The following is a 20119-nucleotide window of genomic DNA, read 5'->3' on the forward strand; positions in this document are numbered from 1 at the left end:
AAAAAAGGAGATTGAGGGGGGACCTGATTAAGGTTTACAAAATCATGAAGGATATAGATAGGGTGGATAGAGACAAGCTTTTTCCCAGGGTGAAGGATTCAATAACGAGAGGTCATGCTTTCAAAGTGAGAGGTGGAAAGTTTAAGGGGGATACACACAGTAAGTACTTCACACAGAGGGTGGTGGGCTTTTGGCACGCGTTGCCAGCAGAGGTGGTAGAGATAGGCACGATAGATTCATTCAAGATGAGTCTGGACAGATGAGTAGGTGGGGAGCAGAGGGATATAGCTGCTTAGGAATTGACCGACAGGTTTGGACAGTACGTTTGGATCGGCTCAGGCTTGGAGGGCCGAAGGGCCTGTTCCTGGGCTGTAAGTTTTCTTTGTTCTTTGCTCTTTGTTCAATAACTGTGTGCACAGAGTGACTGTACCATGTGAGGAACATCATGTTGTCACCTTACACCAAGGTGTAAGCAAACAGCTGATCAAAATAGCATACATTCATTTTATGGCAGTCATGAATGCAGTTTTTACTTTTAGAAAGTCCAGCTAAAAACCGAGGAAATTTACTTCACAAAAGAATGCAGTGTAACATAGAGACAATTTTAACCGAACATGCTATGATACACATGGGGTCAGATACAATGCTGATTTTACAATCCGAGTGACTGTTGAAGGTATAATGCAGAATGATCTGGGTGTAAATGGTATTTCCACAAGGTTTCTGTTGATGAGATAGGTTAAAATTAATCTGAATGTCTGCAGCATCTCATCCTTATAACCCAGCGCCTCAGTAAGTTATCCAGTAAGTTTGGGACCACTTGCTGGTCTCCTCAGAGTCACTGCCTCTTCAGTCTGTCTCCCACATTCCCCTTGAAATGGTGACAATATTTGCTAGGCTCCTTTAACTAACGGAGGCTGTTGTGCTGCAGTTACGACATAGTTCTGGTTAACCAGGACATGCCCCTCTCTTACCGCCTGCCTGTCAGAAAGATTTGCAAGTTGATAACCAACCTGTTGACTGCTTTATCAATGCACCTTCTGTAGCCACCAAGTCCTGAGATGGGACTCAAACCTTCAGACTCAGAGGCAGGGACACTACCCTGTGCACCATGAGAGCTCTTACTATCTCTGTAATGGTCTGCCCTGCAGACAAGGTGTGACTGAATGGAATTTGGAATTTTACCCTGAGCCGTTCATGTCGGATCAGCTGAAATGCCTTCGGGTTGATGTCCTGTTCACCTGAGGATGGAAACACAATGTTACAAGGAGGAGGAGCACGTGGAATTTGTTGCCCAGTAGAAGTGCAGTGTGTACTTACGAAGTCTGCTGTCACTAAAGGGTTTGGTGACACTTTGTTGGTAACCCTCTTTCTTCCCTTTAAACAGTATGCTGGCCACAACCTTTTGCTGCATCTGTGTAATAAAGGCAGTCACGTTAGAAAATGAAGGATGCGTTAATTCTTCGTTAAGGTACTGTCTGGTACCACACTAAACAGCCTTTCCTGTGAGCGCCATAATGAGTGCCATTGATCAGTAAGACAGCAGGGGGCATCAGAGCTTAGCTCAATCCTGCCCTCACCCACATTTTGCAAGTAACACCTGTCTATTGTCTGTGGCCATCATCAAAGGTGGCTGAGATGCTGCCCACAGAGCCCAATAGCCTGTCACTATGCCATCTGTATTCATGTCAGCTCAGGGTGAGACATGAGAGGAGAGTCACCCTCCTGGTATGGGGTGGGGTTGTGCAGGGAACAAAAATAAGGAGGAGAGCGATATTTCCATTTGTGGATTATATATGGCAGACCAGCTGGCAAACAAAACAAACATCTTCTGTCTTGCAGGCAGCAATAGTTCAGTTTTTGGACTTCATGTCAATTTCAGAAATCATCAATAATCCAACAGACATCTGCACAGCCAAAACCAGCAGAAAAGTTTCAATAAAGACAAAGCTTCATGTAACCAGATTGGCAAGATGTTGTGGTTACTGAGCATCTTACACAAACAGAACTAGCTCCTTGGGATAAGGGCTGAGGAAGTGTGGCTCACATACAGACAAAACCACTCTTCCTGCCAAGATGTTATTTTACTGTGAATTGTCCACCTATCACTAACTGTACACAGGCCTACAAACATGGAACAAGAACAGTCCTCTCTGCCCTTCGTGACTACTCTGTCATTCAATTACATCACGGCTGATCTGATTTTAACCTTAACCCTACAACTGTAGAGCATGGAGCAAAGAATAGGAGAGTGGTCCCATCAGCCTGCTGTTTCACACACTCAGCATGGGCGCACAGGACTGAGTAAAGTCAATCTCTGCTATAAGGCTCTACGTCTGAGATGTTCCTTTTCTCAGGTTATATATGACAGCAGGCATGTTAGTTGTTGACTAACTCACCGCCCTCCACCACTGAGAAATCTTGCCCTATTTGGTGCTAATTACTTTGCTGACCAATGAGCTTGTTGGCAAATTTCAATCTGTACCGAAGCCTCATCCAGGCCTATCAGCTGTCAGCAGCTACTTGGTCGTAAAGACCATTAGTCGAGGCCTCATCTTCAGGGGATCCAATGGCAGGGAAGTAAGATTTATACTTTTGCTTCTCCTGGGGTGAAGGGCACAGGAAGAGGGAAGTCATGGTGGTGCCAGAAGCAAGGGACTGGGGCTGACTTTCGGAGGCCACCACTTTGCCTCCAGGTTGCGTCAAATGGAGACCCCCTGACCAAAGTGGCAGGCAGGTTGGCCCGGTCACCCCATCAGGAAAGCTGGTACCCTCCCCAGCTGCCCGGAAGGCAGGTGATCAGGGAGTTGGCAAAGTTGAGACACTTAGGTGGCCATTAATTGAAGGCGAGTTGAGAAAGTCCCCACTCAGCAAGGGTGAGAAGTCAAAAAGAGGTCAAGCATGTCTCCAGGGGCCACTCCTTCAACCATTTCCCCTTCTCGCCACTGCTGCTATGGCGGGGGGGGGTTGCGTGAGGGTGTGGATGGGTAGAATGTGATTGCAGCCTGAGATTTTAAATTTGTACACATCCAGAAATGGGCGTCTAAAAAGACATAATTACCTGCAGCTTGTGTTGGGCAGAAATTCCCCTGCAATATTTCAGAACCAAAGTGCGCATGTGCAGTTTCTGTAGCAGTTCTGAGGTCTGTCGGAGCAGAAAGTTTAGAAAAGGTTACTTTCCTTTTGTTGACAGTAACAGTGTCCTGTCACTTGTCACTTTTACTGCTTTCTGTGTTAACTCTCACCAAGTTAGATGGACAATCTACCAGACCTCCCTGGTGAAGTTCTTCAATTGACCACTAGGTGGCCAATCTCAGCAGCCCATTAAATCTCTCTCCATTGAATATCACCTTCCATCTTGTACAACAAAACTGAAAACCCAACATGGTTTCCTACAACCATCCCTTACAAATTGTTTTATGGGTACTTCCTTTAAGTGCACAGCCCCCTTTGACTCTTTTTTTGCATGGCCTACATCTACATCACTGATTGAGGTCAGAGCTTGCCAACTCTTCACGGAATCGGCAGCAATTACAGATTTCACCTCTGGAATATTGCTCAGCAAAATTAAGATCAGAAAATGTATGTTGCATTTATTTTCTCTAAGTGCTTTGGTTTTTGAAGGTATTTGGAGAGGGAGTAAAGGACTGTTTGAAATTGTGTGGGGTGGGGAGAATAATCTGAGGAAAATTCCAGGACTGTCTCCAATTAGAGTTTGCAATACTGAAGCTCAGCAAGGAAAAAGATTCGAATTCATATCACCTACTGTAAAAGATTTAAATTCATACTACTCAGCCCAGTGTGCTGTTCAGCATGAGACAGTCATACAGTCATAGAGATGTACAGCACGGAAACACACCCTTGGTTCAACTCGTCCATGCTGACTAGATATCCTAGATAAATCTAATTCCATTTGTTAGTATTTGTTCCATATACCTTTAAACTCTTCCTATTCATATACCCATCCAGATGCATTTTAAATGTTGTTCCAGCCTCCACCACTTCCATTGACAGGTCATTCCATTTATGTACCACCTTCTGGATGAAAATCTCACCCTTAGTTTCCTTTTAAATCTTTCCCACCTTACCTTAAACCTATGCCCTCTAGTTTTGGACTCCCCCAGCCCCGAGAAAAGACCTTGTCTATTCGCTCTATCAATGTCCGTCATGATTTTATAAACCTCTATAAGGTCACCCCTCAGCCCCCGACACTCCAGGGAAAACAGCCCCAGCCTATTCAACCTCTCCCCATAGGTCAAACCCTCCAACCCTGGCAACATGCTTGTAAATCTTTTCAGAACCCTTTCAGGTTTCACAACATCCTTCCTGTAGCAGGGAGATCAGAATTGAATGTAGTATTCCAATAGTGGCCTAACCAATGTCCTATACAGCCACAACATGACCTCCCAACCCCTGTACTCAATGCTCTGACCAATGCACTTGTCAGAATAGGAGAGAACCTTGTTGCAAAGGGAAATGAATCACATCAAAAATCTCTCACAAAACTACTATTGCTGCTCATTTTCTAACAGATTTTCCAGTGGTGTGGTGTGTTACAATTCATCTAGAGAGTCTAGCAACATACACTTTTACCTATATGTTGTCACCTGTAGTTACAAATAGCAATGACCAGCATCTCCAACTTACTCTTCAACCCAGTTGACCAGGAATCTTTCCTGCTCTTAACCAGCTGCCATTGACAAGTAAGTGTTAGAAAGATTTCCTTGTTATGTGAACACACAGTCTGTGCCTGAGGTAGGTCATGAACCCTCAATTCTCCTGCACCCCCTGATAAATGAACACTCACAATGCCATAAATTAAGGGAAAGCATTTGCTGTGAAGCTGTCACCCCAGCCTCTCCCTACCGTCTGCAGGTAGGCCGGAGGTTTGAGCCATGTCTTTTTATCCAGAACAGTCTGCGGCAGATTTTTCCTGAGGTTCATCAGATAGTTTGACCGAGCAAAAGCCAAGAAATCTTTATTTTCCGGGCAAGCAGGCTGATTTCTGAGCATGAAGCCTTTTATAAATCTGAAGAGAAGAAGCAGAATTGCAAGAATTTTAGAGGAAGATTTCCTAAAGGGACGGTATTTTTTAAAGGGACAGTGCATTTTAATTAGATTAGATTAGATTTCCTACTGTGTAGAAACAGGCCCTTCGGCCCAACAAGTCCACACTGACTCTCCGAAGAGTAACCCATCCAGACCCCTACCCTATGTTTATCCCTGACTAATGCATCTAACACTATGGGCAATTTAGCAAGGCCAATTCACCTGACCTGCACATCTTTTGGATTGTGGGAGAAAACCCATGCAGACACAGGGAGAATGTGCAAACTCCACAAAGACAGTTGTCTGAGGCAGGAATTGAACCCGGGTCCTGGTGCTGGGAGGCAGCAGTGCTAACCACTTTGAGTGGTCCCACCAGCCTGCTGTTTCACACAGCTCAGATGCACAGGATTTAGTAAAGTCGATCTCTGCTACAAGGCTCTACAGCTGAGATGTTCCTTACATGAGAGCAGGCATGTTAGCTGTTGACTAACCCACCGCCCTCCACCACTGAGAAACCTTGCCTTATTTGGCCCTAATCATAATGGTTAACATTAGAACGGTTGATCTTCTCATGCTACCAGTAAATATTTAATAATTTATAACATTGTTTTAAAGATAATTATTTGTAATGTTTTATCCCATAATTATTTTCCTGTTTTAGTTATCTTAGCAATTAATCGATAACTTGTAATGATATCGGTCTGAACTAGTAGCTTTAGGGAACACTTGAAGATGATTTTCTATTTCTTTGCTTAAAGACAATAAATCTCAGCTCACTGCCTCAAACACAGAGAGTGTTGGAGAAATTCAGCACTTCTGGCAGCATCAGTGGAGAGAGAAACAGAGTTAATACTTTTGAGTCTTGTTTAATCTTTGTCATAATAGTTTTGAAAGAAAGCTAAAAAAAAAAGGCTAAGGGAATCCTGGCCTTTATACCTAGACAACTAGAGTACAAGGATGCAAACATTATGCTGCCGTTATACAAAATCCTGGTTAGAGCCCCACTTGGAGTATTGTGAGTACTACACCTTAGGAAGGATTTATTAGCCTTGGAGGGAGTACAACATAGGTTGATGAGAATGATACCTGGACTTCAGGGGTTAAGTTATGAGGAGAGATTATCCAAAGTAGGCCTGTTTTCTCCAGAATTTGGAACGTTAAGGGATTATCTGATAGAAGTCTTCAAGACATTAACAGGAAACAACAGGATAGATAAACTACTTCCACAGGTTGGGGGTTTCTAGAACTAGTGGTCATAGTCTGAGAATTAGGGCCAGACTGTTCAGGAGAGATGTTAGGAAGCACTTCTATACAAAAAGGGTGTGAGATATGTGGAACTCTCTTCCATGGATGCTGGATCAGTTGTTACATTTGAAACATTTGTTAAGTAAGAGGATTAAGGGATATGGGTCAAAGGCAGGTGCATGGAGTCAGGCTGCAGATCGGCCATAATTTCACTGAATGGCAGAGCAGGCTCAAGGGGCTGAATGGCCTATACCTGTTCCTATGTTTCTACACCAGACCCAAAACATTAACAGTTTCTGTCACCACATCCGCTGCCAGACCTACTGAGTTTCTCCAACGTGCTCTGTACTTATTTCAGACTTCCAACATCTGCAGTATTTTGCTTTTATTACTGCCCTGTCCATTATGCGGTGAGATTTGATGAAAACATATTGGTCGAACATAAAAACCGAAAGAACTGGGGATGCTGCAAAATCAGAAACAGAAGCAGAAGTCGCTGGAAAAGCGCAGCAGGTCTGGCAGCATCTGTGAAGAGAAAACAGAATTAACCTTTCAGGTCTGGTGACCCTTCCTCAGAACCCCTCTGAGGAAGGGTCACTGAACTTGAAACAGTAACTCTGATTTCTCTTCACAGATGCTGCCAGATCTGCTGAGCTTTTCCAGCAACTTTTGTGGAGCAAACATAGATTCTTGAGACTGTTAGAGCTCAGTTTGGTCATGCCAATTCCATTAAAAGGAAACGTAACGAGACTGCCTACTTTTTGATGATTTTCACAGCCCATGATCTCTTCCCTGCGTCCTGTCTTGCCTGAATTCCTCTCCAGCAGGTCTCAATCTTGATGGCTGGAATAAACACCAAAAGCAGCTTACCCTGCTGTGACCATTTCCCTTCGTTTCCTTGTCCCTAAATCATTGCGTCGCCCAGAATCTGACCAATCGTTCTTTTATCAAATACACTCATCAAATATCCATCAATAGTTTTCGTTATTTCCCTTCCAGTGTCGGTACAGGGGAGTGGAAGTGTTTCCATGGTTGCAGAAAACAGTCCCTCTGCAATTTGCCCCATCTCTTATCCATCATGTTTCCCTCCTCTAATTCAAAGGGAGCGGCAGGGGCCTGAGATTGCTCACTGTAGGACATTGGATGCCATACATGCAAATCGTTTACAGAAAGCCGCGACATAAGATATTGATAGGTTGAGAAACCTTGGAGGTAATTTGAACTTAGAACCACCAATCAGGATTTTACACCCTGGCTTATTAACCATTTGGTGACTTTAAGGCCTAGCAAAATCAGATACGGTGTAAAATCAATGTCACAGCCTTATGTTGTCATTGTGTCAACCGTCAGGTGAATTTATACACAGCTGGTAATAAAATGAAGAGGTAAATGAAATGGATGCAATGGCAGGGTGCCCATTCTTTCCCTCTTACCTGCTTTTTTCTGTTTCTGAAACTCGCCCCTTTGGATTTTGCCCCTGTATTTAGCCTGGAGTCTCGCAACTGGGAAAGGGAGAAAGGTGGATTGTGATGGACAACATTCAGGAGCAGTTCAAACAGTCAAACAGTCAGTGGTTAATAATACGATTGCATTCTTGGCCATGGGGCAGTGGGAAGTGAATGCCTGTTACCTTCATTTAGCTTCCAACAGCTGGGTAAGGAAACACGCCAGCGGATTTGCGAGGGGGCCTTACAACAACAATTTGCACTTACATAGCACCATTATTACAATATCTTAAGGCGCTTCACAAAAGGGTGCACAGACAAAATGGTGTACCAGGCCACAAAAGGAGATGTTAGTACTGGTGACTGGTGACCAAAAGCTTGATCGAAGGTTTTCAGGAATGTCTTAAAGGATAGGATAGGAGAGAGAGAGAAAGCTTTAGGAAGGGAATTCCAGAGCTTAGTGTCCAGGGGAATGAAGACAGAGCAATGATGGTGGAAAATCAGGGAGGCACGGTGGCTCAGTGGTTGGACTGCTGCCTCACAGCACCAGGGACCCAGGTTTGATTCCAGCCTTGGTGACTGTCTGCATGGTGTGTGCACGTTCTCCCTGTGTCTGTGTGGGTTTCCTCCTGGTGCTCCAGTTTCATCCCACAATCCAAAGATATGCAGGTCAGGTGAATTGGCCATACTAAATTGCCCATAGTGTTAGGTGCATTAGTCAGGGCTAAATATGGGGAGTGGGTTACTCTTCGAGGGTCGATGTGGACTTGTTGGGCTGAAGGGCCTGTTTCCATACTGTACGGAATCTAATCTAAGTGTCCAGAATTGCAAAAACTTATACAACTCTCTATAAGGATTGTATATATATTATATTAGAGAGATGCAGGGGTGGGTGAGGCAGGGATGGAACAGGGAGAAGATACCTACGGCGATGGTTCAGTTGTGGAAAATTGAAATATTGCTCATCATCATGCCAGCAGATACATGGGAACACCACCTCCTGCAAGCTATCCTCCAAGCCACTCACCATCTTGATCTGGCAATATATCACCGTTTCCTCAGCATCACTGGGTCAAAATCCTCAAGCGTCCTTCCCTAACAGCACAGCATTGCTTTTCCTACAGCACACAGACTGCAGCAGTTCAAGAAGGTAGCTCATCATCAACTTCTCAAGAGCAACTAGGAATGGACAATAAATACTGGCCCAGCCAGTGAAACCCAGATCCTGAGAACAAATTTTAATAAGGGCCCAGAAAGAGGAATCTGGATGAAAGGAGGAAAATTAATGCCAGTCAATTAAAAATTTTCTATTTTATTGAGGGTTTTTTGCATGATTCTGCTCAAGTTCCATTATCCCTTGTTTTTCTCAAACATACATGGTGTTTGAATGTCACCTGTTGCCAGTGGTTTGAAGAGATGACTGCTGATCTCAGTTCCCTCTTTCATTATCGAGAGAATATCGTCTCTGTGCAGAGGGTTGGGATTGAAAGAGAGCAGAACTCAAATGCATCCTCATCCTTGCTGCATGCCATACAATATTTGAGCCCCCCTTCCCCTGGAGTTTATACATGAGTCTCTGGGTTAAAACCTGTTACTGATGGACTAAAGGATGACCTGCTAACAAACACATTTCAGGAGGAATAATGATGAGTGAGTGGGTGTGCTAGACCTTCGAAAACTTTGAGTAGATGGGCTCGAATGCACAAATTATTCAAAGTGGAAGGACACGTGAGTTCAGTTGTTAATATGTGAATGGATTTGTTAAGTTTTAAAATAATGATCCTGCTACACCTGCCTAACAAGAAACTTATTAAAAAGAAAATCGAGTTCCACTTATTTAGTTTTCCTGCAGCGCAGGTAGGTGCAATGATGACCTTGCAGATGTTAATCAGGCCCACAGTTAAAATGGTGTGGACAACCCAATGACATCGAGATGTGGCACTGCCAGTTTAAACAGTCTCCCCTTCTCTAGCACGGGTGGCTCTCTCATGCCTGCAATCAAACAAGGCAAAAAAAATGGTTTGGAGAACATACAGAAATGAGGCCTGAATGCCCACGAACATGTAATCCTCCACCCACCACACTCAACCCCCAGCCTGCATCATGCCCACTGGGTTAGGATAAAATCACCCTTGACTAAGTTTTTGTTCATCTGACTGATTCTTACATGAGGTGCCTCAGTGCCATGTGACGCTCATGCTCCTGTGAAACACCTTGAGACATTTCATGATGTTGGAGGTAATTTATGAATGTGTGTTGTTGTATTTATTGTCCCATACACTTTTAAAGTTAGATAGAAAGTCAGGGAGCAGAGAGGTCCGCAATCACACCTAGGGCATTCTTGCTGGCTTGATACGCATCTTCGGTGGCAAACAGCGTCTTCGGAAAACGGATAAATATCTTTGTTCTGAAAAGCGAAAAGAAACACCTGTTAAATCTTAATCAAACACCCAAATCATGGAATGGGGTGTCCCTCTTCTGAGGCTACACTTGTGTCCTTGGAGAGGGAGCACATGGTGTCTATCAATACTCTGAATGTCTTTAGAGAGAGGTGGGCACTGCAGGGGGTGGAAAGATTTATTTCTCACTCTAACTCCATTCTGATTTTGACCCCTCCCTCCTTCCTCACTTTTGTTGTCATAGCACCACCTCCTGATGGGTTTTACACGTCAATTGATAATGTAATTAGAGTGATTAACAACCGTGCGGTGGTGTGTAACTGCATCTCCAAATATAAAGAAAGAGGATTGAGGCTGGATCTTTTGGTAGGGTGGTAGTGTCCCTACCTCAGAGCCAGGATGCCTAGATTCAAGTCCCACCTGCTCCAGAGTTGTTTAATAACATCTCTGAACAGGTTAATTAAAAATACCAATGATGGAATGGAAATGGGCACAGGAATGCGGAGTTCAAGAAAACTTGTTTCTGATCAATATTTTTAATTCAGAAAGGAGCTGAGACATGGTCTTGTGTGTTGCTCTTATGTTTGGAAAGAAAGTGGCCTGAAGTGTGTCCAAGAATCTGAAGAGGAAGACAGGATTTGATGAGGTCAACATATGCTTCCTTGCAGGTTTTAAGGCTCTAAATATGAGAAGCTTACTAATAAATGCAAGAGGGAATTTGGGAGAAATGTATTTTCTCAGAAAGGACTTAGATTGTGAGACTGGATATCGCGAGGGGTTGAGGTGAATGTCCATGGGGAAACTGAAGAGGTAACTGAGGGAGAAATGAAGGGGATGAGCAAAGTGTTAGCTGAAGGTGGCTGTGAGGAGGAGATGCCTGTCGAATCTGGACTGACTAGAATCTGTGCCACACCTTCATCTAATTCTAATTCTGAAGTAGGAGGTCTGGGTTCAGGCGCCAGAAGTAATGCATCCAAATAGGTCGATTTGAAATATCTACAATTTGTGTTTTGGGTATCACTCTTGAGAGATGCCTGAAAAGAGTTTACATCTTCTTGTCAGCTGTTCCATGCCTATCTCATTGGGGGCATGGCGTTTGGGTCTGCTGGCTACACAGTGACAGTGCTGAATAATTCCACGGAGGGAAGATGGCCCCATCACTGGGGTGCCCCTGTGGTGCTCTCTACTGGTGCCATGCTATTAAGAGGCTGCCAGTGACAGTACCCTCTTATGGGGCACAGACACCTGTCTGCCAAAGCCACCTAACCAATGTTGGCCAATGAGTGTGGGATGATGGTTTTTTTGAGGTGGGGGAGAAGCTGCCAATGGTCGATGAGCCTGATGATTCTAAATGGGAGGCCGGTCAATGGACCAGCAGAACAGGTGAGGCTGAACCCTCCATCCCCTCTATACCCTGCCCAACTTTGCTGGGGTCCAACAGATAAGGCTGAGGAGTCAGCCACTTGGTGAGATGGCAGGAAAATTCCAAATCTCATTGTTCATCAGCTCCTACATTACCCAATGGCTACACAGACAGAGAACGATCTATACTTGTGCGTCCGTTGTAATTCAGGGAAGGGCTTTACAGTCAATTTAACAAGGTAATCAGGAATGTCCACATGTCCCCTCAAAATTGCTGCTCCTTTCAATAAAATCATGGCTGGTCTTCATTTCATAGATCACATATAATACCATATACATCAAGGGGAGGGAGTGGTGCACAGTAATGTTACCGGACTAGTAATTCAGAACCCCAGGCTAATGTTTCTTATTCATTCATGTGATGAAGGTGTCACTGGCTAGGCCAAGCACTTATTGCCTATTCCAGAGGATAGTTGAGACTCAACCACATTGCTGTGAGTCTGGAGTAACACATTATCCAGACCAGAGAAGGACAGAAGTCACCTTCCCTAGAGGATATTAGTCAACCAGATGGGTTTTTCCAACAATTGACATTGGCTTCATCTTCATGCTCAGAGGAGAACATGCCTCCATCTACATCAACAGAACTGAAGTTGAGAGGATGGAGAGTGTCAAGTTCCTCAGAGTGACGATAAAGGATACCCTCTCCTGGACTTTCCACATCGATGCGACGGTCAAGAAGGTACAATAACACCTCCTCTTCCTCAGGCAGCTCAGGAAATTTGGCATGTCCATAAGGACCCTCACTAACCTCAACAGATGCACCATTGAGAGCATACCATCCAGCTGCATAATGGCAACTGCTCTGCCCAGGACCATAAGGAACTACAGAGGGTGGTGTGCACAGTCCAGATCATGACGGAAGCCAACCTCGCATCCATAGCTTCCATTTACACGCCTTGCTGCTGCAGAAAGACTGCCAACATCATCAAAGACCCGTCCCACCCAGTAATGCTCTCCTATAACTTCTTCTATCAGGCAGAAGATACAGAAGCTTGAACACACGCACAAGCAGTTTTAGGAACAGCTTCTTCCCTGCCATTTTTAGACTGATGAATGGACTCTCCAGTCTCAAAAAAATGCTGATGTTGCTAACATTGATGTTGCCTAGTGCATGCCCTGTGCAATATAACCTGCATGCCTCTGTCTAAGTCTGTATGATCTGTACATCCTTGCTTACTATGATCTACCTGTACTGCTCGTAAACAAAGCTTTTCATGGTACTTGTGCACATGCTGACATATCAACCAAATCAAATCAAGTTATTGGACTCTTAATTCCAGATTTTTATTGAATTAAAACGTCCCCATCTGCCATGGTAGGATTCAAACCCGGGTCCCCAGAACATTAGCTGGGTCTCTGTATTGACAGTCCAGCGATAACACCACCGGGCCATCACCTCCCCCTCAAGCATGGGTTTGAACCTCATCATGACAGATGATTAAATATGAATTCAATCATAATCTGGAAGAAAACCCGACTGTAAAGGTAAACACCGTCAATGTCATAAATCCATCTGGTTCACTAATGCCCTTTAGGGAGGGAAAGCTTCCACCCTTACCTGGTCTGGTCTAAATGTGACTCCAGACCTAAAGCAATATGATGGACTCTTAACTATCCTCTGGGCAATTAGGAATGGGCAATAAATGCTGGACCATCCAGCAATACTTGCATCCTATGAACAGATTAAAAAGAAATCACTTCCCTGATTCTATCACTGTATAAAAAGCCAACCTGATATCACTTCTGACATTTGTAGATGATGTTTTCTTTATGTACCTTCCCATTTTGTATTCCTCCTGTTTGTAGCCGATATATTTCACCAGTCGTTCAACTCCTTCTGAAGCAGGTCCATGCCAGTTTGGCCAGGTGTCAGGACACAGTAACTTATACCTACAAGAAAAGAAGATGGAAATGTGTGAACAGGTAACTCCAACTTTAAGATATCAAGGAGGTCAGTGTCCTTGTTTATCTTGCCTCCCTTTGCATTATTCAGCACCTGGATGGTCCACTTGTCCAATTGAATCCATTAGGGAAACAGGAGGACTATCCCTGAGCCTGTCACTACCTGAAACTTGCCTGACACTATTCTATCTCATGACATGTCTGTCCTATTCCCCTTTCTCTGGTACCTTCAGCACATGTCCTCCTCCAGGAGCCTATTGATATTGGTTAATGGGCTACCCAGCTGTGGGATATTGCCCAAGATGCAACACGATTTCCTTTCCCTTTCTAGATTCTTCCATGAGAGAAAAGTGAGGAAATACAAATAGTAGGTGGTGTTACCTCAGAATCCACTTAGGTTAAGTGAAAGGCATTTATTAAGACAATCGGGGCTGTAGCTGTAAAGGGATTATCGGTCGCTAATTAGAGCCAAATATCCCGAAGCAACCCGGGGTGTTATGTTTAAAACTAGTCTGTACCTCAGTACAGATCCACATTCCATTTCTCTCTGAGCTATTAGAGGGCAGACCTGATACTTGACTAGTTTCTCCGGTGCCTATGTTCATTGAGAAGTTTGTGGCTGGGTCATCTTGAAACAAGGTCCTATTCTCTGCTGAGTTACCCCCAGTCTGATTTGTCTTTCAGCCAGGGTGAAACTGGGTTCATGTTGGCCTCAGAACCCCCGGGTAAATAAAAGGGAGAAAATTGGCCAGGCTTTCCAGTGCCACTACTGCAATTCATTGGGCAGTGCATGTGTGGACATCAAGTGAGAATAGGATGGCACGGCCAAGATTGGACCTCCCGTGGCACTCACTCATTCAGAGGAAAAGTAGCCAATTGGGTGAAGTACTGGAGGATGGCCGTCCACCAGAGCATCAATACCCAGTAAGAGCTGGTACTGGATGAACACTGGAAGGAGAATTTGACTCTGTTTGCTTCATTTGTGTAGCCTGGAAAAGAAAGTTTCTTTGTCCTTGAAACGGTCAACAGAACAGCTACATCCATTGGACATATCTCCTCACCTTTTCAAAAAAGCATCAAACTTCCTGCGGTAAGCGAAGCCCGCTCGCCTCACACGCAGGTGTTCCATCAGACCCAGGTACTTCACCTGATGTCTCACAAGCATGTCATCAAATCTACCTGCAAAGAGACGGATGAGACAGGAGAATAAATTCATTTTGTCAGTAGCAAATCTCTGTACTTACAAAACTGTTTTTTGAGGATTTTGGAGAAGATTTGTAGCTCAGGTTGTGAACCAGGTTGTAGGTTTGTTCGCTGAGCTGGTGGGTTTGTTCTTAGACATTTCGTCTCCATGCTAGGTGACATCATCAGTGAGCCTCTGGTGAAGCGCTGGTGTTCTGTCCCACTTGCTATTTATCTGTCTCGGTTTGTTGTGGTAGGTGACACCATTTTCGGTTCTGTTTCTGAGAGGTTGGTAAATGGGGTCCAAATCGATATGTTTGTTAATAGGGTTCCCATTTCAATGCCAGGCCTCGAGGCTAAACAAAGACATGCATGGGAATTCCTCGAGGCCTGGCATTCAAACCAGAACTCCATTAACATAGATATCAATTTGGATTCCATTTACCAAGCTCTCAGAAACAGAACTGGAAATGATATCACCATCACAACAAACCGAGACAGATAAATAGCAAGAAGACAGAACACAAATGTTTCATCGGATGCTCACTGATGATGTTACCTAGTGTGGTGACGAAATGTCTGAGAATAAACCCAAATCAGCGAGCAAACTTACAACCTGAACAACTTTAAAAATTCACTTATGGGGTATTTGTGTTGCTGGCAAGGTCTGCTTCTATTGCCCATCCTTAATTGCCCAGAATCGGCCACAAAATGAATCCTTTGTGATGGTACTGTGCCTTTAACAGAGATGTGTTCTATTCTACTTCTCCTGCAGAGTGTGTGCTGGAACGTCTCCTTCAGTTGGTAAATGGTTTTTGAGTTCTCTCTGGGTGTTTTTTTCAAAAAATGAGATGAAAGAGTAGGCGAGGTGAGGGCTTACACAGACCCAGGAAGGCTGTTAGTTTTAGCTCTCAGTTTGAATAAGGTTTTCTGCTGGCTGCTGGGTAAAAAGCTTGAGTTCCCAGCTGCCAGAATGAAGCCTTAGGGAGAGGAGCTTCCTCTTAAAGATCAGAAGGGGCAGATTGTTTCTTTCTTCTGGACTGGAGAGAGGCAGCACGGGAGAACCAGAACTGAAGTGCATTTATTTTGTTGAGTATTTCAATAAAGTTGTGCCAATTCTTCTTTTGTTTGTATATTAACTATATTGTACGAATAAAGTGTGTTTTGGTTAAATTCTAGTGGTGAACCAATTGAATCACATTTGGAACACAGAACCTTACATTTGCCTTTAAATAAATGTAAAAATTAGGATCTAGGCTATCTCCTTCTATTCCTTTGGATGGGGTCTGGTCTCGTTCATAATACTTTAGATATCTTCGACCAACCTGTTCAGAAATGTCAATCTACTGCTCTGGAGTAGGTAGGACTTGAACCGGGCCTCCTGATTCAGAGGGAGGGACATTACCACTGTACCAAAGTCCCTACAAATTGAAGTTTTAATAATTGATTTTGATTCATTGAATGAACCATAATTCCCTTTATCTCGCTATTTAAATTTCATACTGTCATGGTGTTTTAAAGAATTCACCCATGGGTTTTTGGATGTCACTGGCTATGATGTCATTTATTGCCCATCCCTAATTGTGCCAAGGTTTTTTAACATCAAGAATCTGAGGTCACATGTAGGCCAGACCAGGGAGGATAGTGGGTTGCCTTCCTGAAAGGGCATTACCAAATCAGATGGGTTTTTATGACAATCAGCAGTAGTGATATGGTTACCATTAAGCAAGCTTCTTAATTCCAGATACTTGACTGAATTCAAATTTCACGGTGTGCCTTGGCTGAGATTTGAACCCATGATTGCTAGTCTAGTGACATTACCACACAGCCTCGGCCTCCCCTGATGGTGTGGAGGAGAATGTGCAGTGGGAAATGGAAAGCTTGACCATTTTTGCCACATCAAGCAGCCCCAAGGTCAGGTACACCACCCTGAAGTGGCGTTCAGCAATATTCAACATGCTCGTGCAAAGTCTGAGGCTTACCTGGCTGCTTGGCATCATTCGGCTTGATACACCTGACATACGAAGGCACCTTTGACATCAGGATGTCAATCAGACCCATCAAGCTGTACCTGAACTGTGTGGCCACCTATTGGAGGAAAAAACAGCTGTAGGAATGCACAGTGAGTCAGAGCTCGGGGCTCTTGTGTCCAATTTGGCAGCTCACATCAGATTTTTCTTTGTAACGCTTTGTAAATAAACACATTGTCTGCAGTTGTTGTATCCAGTAACTATGTTTAATGAAAGCGGGCTGCAGCTCCTTCTAGAGTTACAAAGATGAGCAATATTTAATAAAATGTAAATATTTCACCACAAACTATGGCAGCTCTTAATGTGAAGATCAATACGTTTGTCGGCAATAGGCCTGTATTATTCACATGACTTCACAGTGATATTCAATTCTCTGGGTGTGTCAATGGACAGAATGTTAAGAGCCACACAGTCCAACAGGATTCTCTGTGCTAAACTAACTGATCTTAAGCTGGGTAACAGCACAGGTATGACAATCAATCTCAGGGCTCTTGGATTAGGGAGAGAAACTTCATGCAGCATTGTCTCATTCTGATGGTAGGACTGTTTTCTTGGAGTCAGAGAACGTGGGTTTGAACCCCGTCCCAGAAATTGTGCAGGTAATCCAGGTGGCTGCTCCAACAACACAGTACTGAGAGACGCAATGTTAAACAGAGACCACACCCTCTCAGATTGTCATAAAAAGATTCCACGATACTAGTCAAAGAAGAGGAGGGATGTTCCCCTGGGATTCCTGGCCAACAAGTATTGTTTAACAGGCATTACTAAAACAGACCACTTCATTGCTGTTGATGGGGGCTGGTGCTGCTCAAATTGGCAAATGTACTTCCTACATTACACCTGGAACTATGCTCCAAAACTATTTAATTACCACTAGGTGCTTTTTTGGAACATGGGCAGGTTGTGAAAGGCGTTATATAAATGCAGGTTTTTCTTGTTTTCATTCCGATGACAGCTGGAAGTTACTTTTACATGAAAACTGAAAGCACTGTGGATGCTTAAATCACAAACACACACAGAAATTGCTGGAAAAGCTCAGCAGGTCTGGTAGCATCTGTGGAGAGAAAATCAGAGTTAACATTTCGGGTCGAGTGACCTTTCCTCAGATGCTCCCAGACCTGCTGAGCTTTTCCAGCAATTTCTGTTTTTGTTCCTTTTATATGAAAAGTGAATGGCAGTTCTTCCCCACACCTCACATTAGCTCATTTTATAATAATGCCATCTTTATTCTGTTAGTTGGAGGCAGCTCCTTAGTGGGTAGTCCCTGCCTCTGCCCCTGCCAGCAGCACTGGGTTCGAATCCCACTCCCAGACTCAGTGGAAGGAATAATGATACCATGGTTTAATAAGCTGATAAACAGTAAGCTGCCAGTCCTTTCAACACCTTCCCACAATGCACCAAAGGGAAGAAAACATGGGTGAAGATGCAAAATACACGGACAGACTTGGCTCTCTTGTGAGGAATTGCCACACAACTCCTTCAGCAGAGAAACTGGATAAAATTAGTCAAAAACAAAAATGAATAGAAAATAATCTATTAACAAGACATTGGTGAGCTGGCCTTGGCGAGGTACAAAAACACAGGAACGTTATTTAGAGCTAATCATGATTTAAATAGACAGCAACAGCAAATACTCACTGTCTCAGGTCTTTTCTTGGTATCTAATTCGTTTGAAGTGAAGCAGTTTTTAACTATGAAGTTTGTGGAATCACACATGACCTGCACAAAGAGACAGAGAGTTGCCAGTCACATATTCATATGTTTGATACAATGTCAATTTTTGTATGAAACAAATTCAATAAAAAGAGTTTAAAAAGTCTAAAAGCATAGGCTATCCATAGAGTGATGGGGGTTGGGGCCAAATGGCCAGTAATTGTCATGTTCAATTGTTCTATATTTGAAAACATAGACTTGTTTACTATTGATGCTAACTGTGTTTGATTAGTTAGGTTTTGGTGTAAAGGTTGCTGGAAGCAAAAAGCTGTAACATTTTAAACTTCTGCGAATGGAATCTGTTAAACATTAACAAACTGGTGTCATCTCTGCATTGCTCTGGAGATATAAAATGTATGACAGCAACTAACACTAAATTTGTGAATCTGCACATTAAAATGGGGAAATCCAGAAGTTGCTGCCTGTGATTCTAAGTTTTTTGAAAGGATTCATGCTGTGCTTCCTCCGACTATGATCAATGTGTTATCACTGAGCTGACAAGAACGTCCACTCTTTTGGTCTTATTTCTACCCAGAAAACTTGTAAAAAAGTTACACGTTGTTGAATGAGTTGTAACTGGGATATTAGCAACTTGCTAAGTTCATAAATACTGTTTAACAACCTTACTTACTTCAAAAGAATAGTTTTACATTTTTTGAATACCAACATTCTCTGTAATAAGAAATTACATATGTTTTTAAAAATATTTGTAAATTTAGTTTTTGTTGTTTAACTTTGGCCTAACTCCTACATGTATGTTCCAATCATTTATTCCGTTAGCTGTAAAATCGAAAACAGTGAAGAGAATCAAATTTTTTTTTAACTTTCTCTTTTGCTGTGCATCGAGATACTTCGATGTGATCCGTTATTTATTCTGTTTGATGTTAGGTAGCTAGAGGTCCCTTGATTTTGGCACCACATTCAAACTAATATCAGGAAGGAGGAAGGGGATAAGTCCAGGCTGCAGAGACTGTCAGTCATTTTGGGAGCTGCTGTCTTCGAGGTCAGGGGAAAGTGTCTTTACTTTGCCAGTGACTGCAAAATCCATGCTAATTAGTCAAATAGAAGTTAGGGAAGGGGAAGTGAGGTTCAAAGACACAGTCATCCATCTTCTCACTCCCCACCGTCCGTTCTAGAATACCCACATAGACACAAAATATAAAAGTACAAAAACTGAGGCCAAGCAGGAAATTGCTTAGAATGGGCAGATGCACAAGTCAAGGTCTGAAAGACAATTGCCTGCATAAGTCACAGCCAGTGGGCGGCACGGTGGCACAGTGGTTAGCACTGCTGCCTCACAGCGCCAGAGACCCAGGTTCAATTCCTGCCTCAGGTGACTGTCTGTGTGGGGTTTGCACGTTCTCCTTGTGTCTGCGTGGGTTTCCTCCGGGTGCTCCGGTTTCCTCCCAAAGATGTGCAGGTCAGGTGAATTGGCCGTGCTAAATTGCCCGTAGTGTTAGGTAAGGGGTAAATGTAGGGGTATGGGTGGGTGGCGGGTCGGTGTGGACTTGTTGGGCCGAAGGGCCTGTTTCCACATTGTAAGTAATCTAATCTAATCAGTTATCTATTTTGAGGAAGGATCACTGGACCTGAAATGTTAACTCTGAATTCTCTCCACAGATGCTACCAGACCTGCTGAGCTTTTCCAGCAATTTCTGTTTGTGTATCTGTTTTGGCTGATTATCCCTTGCAACCAGATTCCTTCACTTAAACCACATCTGTAAGAAAT

General features: G+C 43.6%; 1 protein-coding gene across 1 annotated transcript in view; it reads right to left on the minus strand.

Annotated features, from left to right (window-relative positions):
* LOC122562562 (unconventional myosin-Ih-like) overlaps window positions 1-20119 on the minus strand; it is a 75617-nt gene that overhangs the window by 14021 nt on the left and 41477 nt on the right. Inside the window, exons 17-27 of the mRNA XM_043715494.1 lie at window positions 18316-18396; window positions 16630-16735; window positions 14527-14644; window positions 13340-13453; window positions 10070-10146; window positions 7728-7796; window positions 7053-7137; window positions 4867-5029; window positions 3062-3145; window positions 1321-1414; window positions 1186-1241 (exon numbers count right to left, since the gene is read on the minus strand). Coding sequence (XP_043571429.1) covers window positions 1186-1241; window positions 1321-1414; window positions 3062-3145; window positions 4867-5029; window positions 7053-7137; window positions 7728-7796; window positions 10070-10146; window positions 13340-13453; window positions 14527-14644; window positions 16630-16735; window positions 18316-18396 — 1047 coding nt within the window. The remainder of the gene's footprint in view (window positions 1-1185; window positions 1242-1320; window positions 1415-3061; window positions 3146-4866; window positions 5030-7052; window positions 7138-7727; window positions 7797-10069; window positions 10147-13339; window positions 13454-14526; window positions 14645-16629; window positions 16736-18315; window positions 18397-20119) is intronic.

Source organism: Chiloscyllium plagiosum, chromosome 25, assembly GCF_004010195.1.
Source record: "Chiloscyllium plagiosum isolate BGI_BamShark_2017 chromosome 25, ASM401019v2, whole genome shotgun sequence".
NCBI lineage: Eukaryota > Metazoa > Chordata > Chondrichthyes > Orectolobiformes > Hemiscylliidae > Chiloscyllium > Chiloscyllium plagiosum.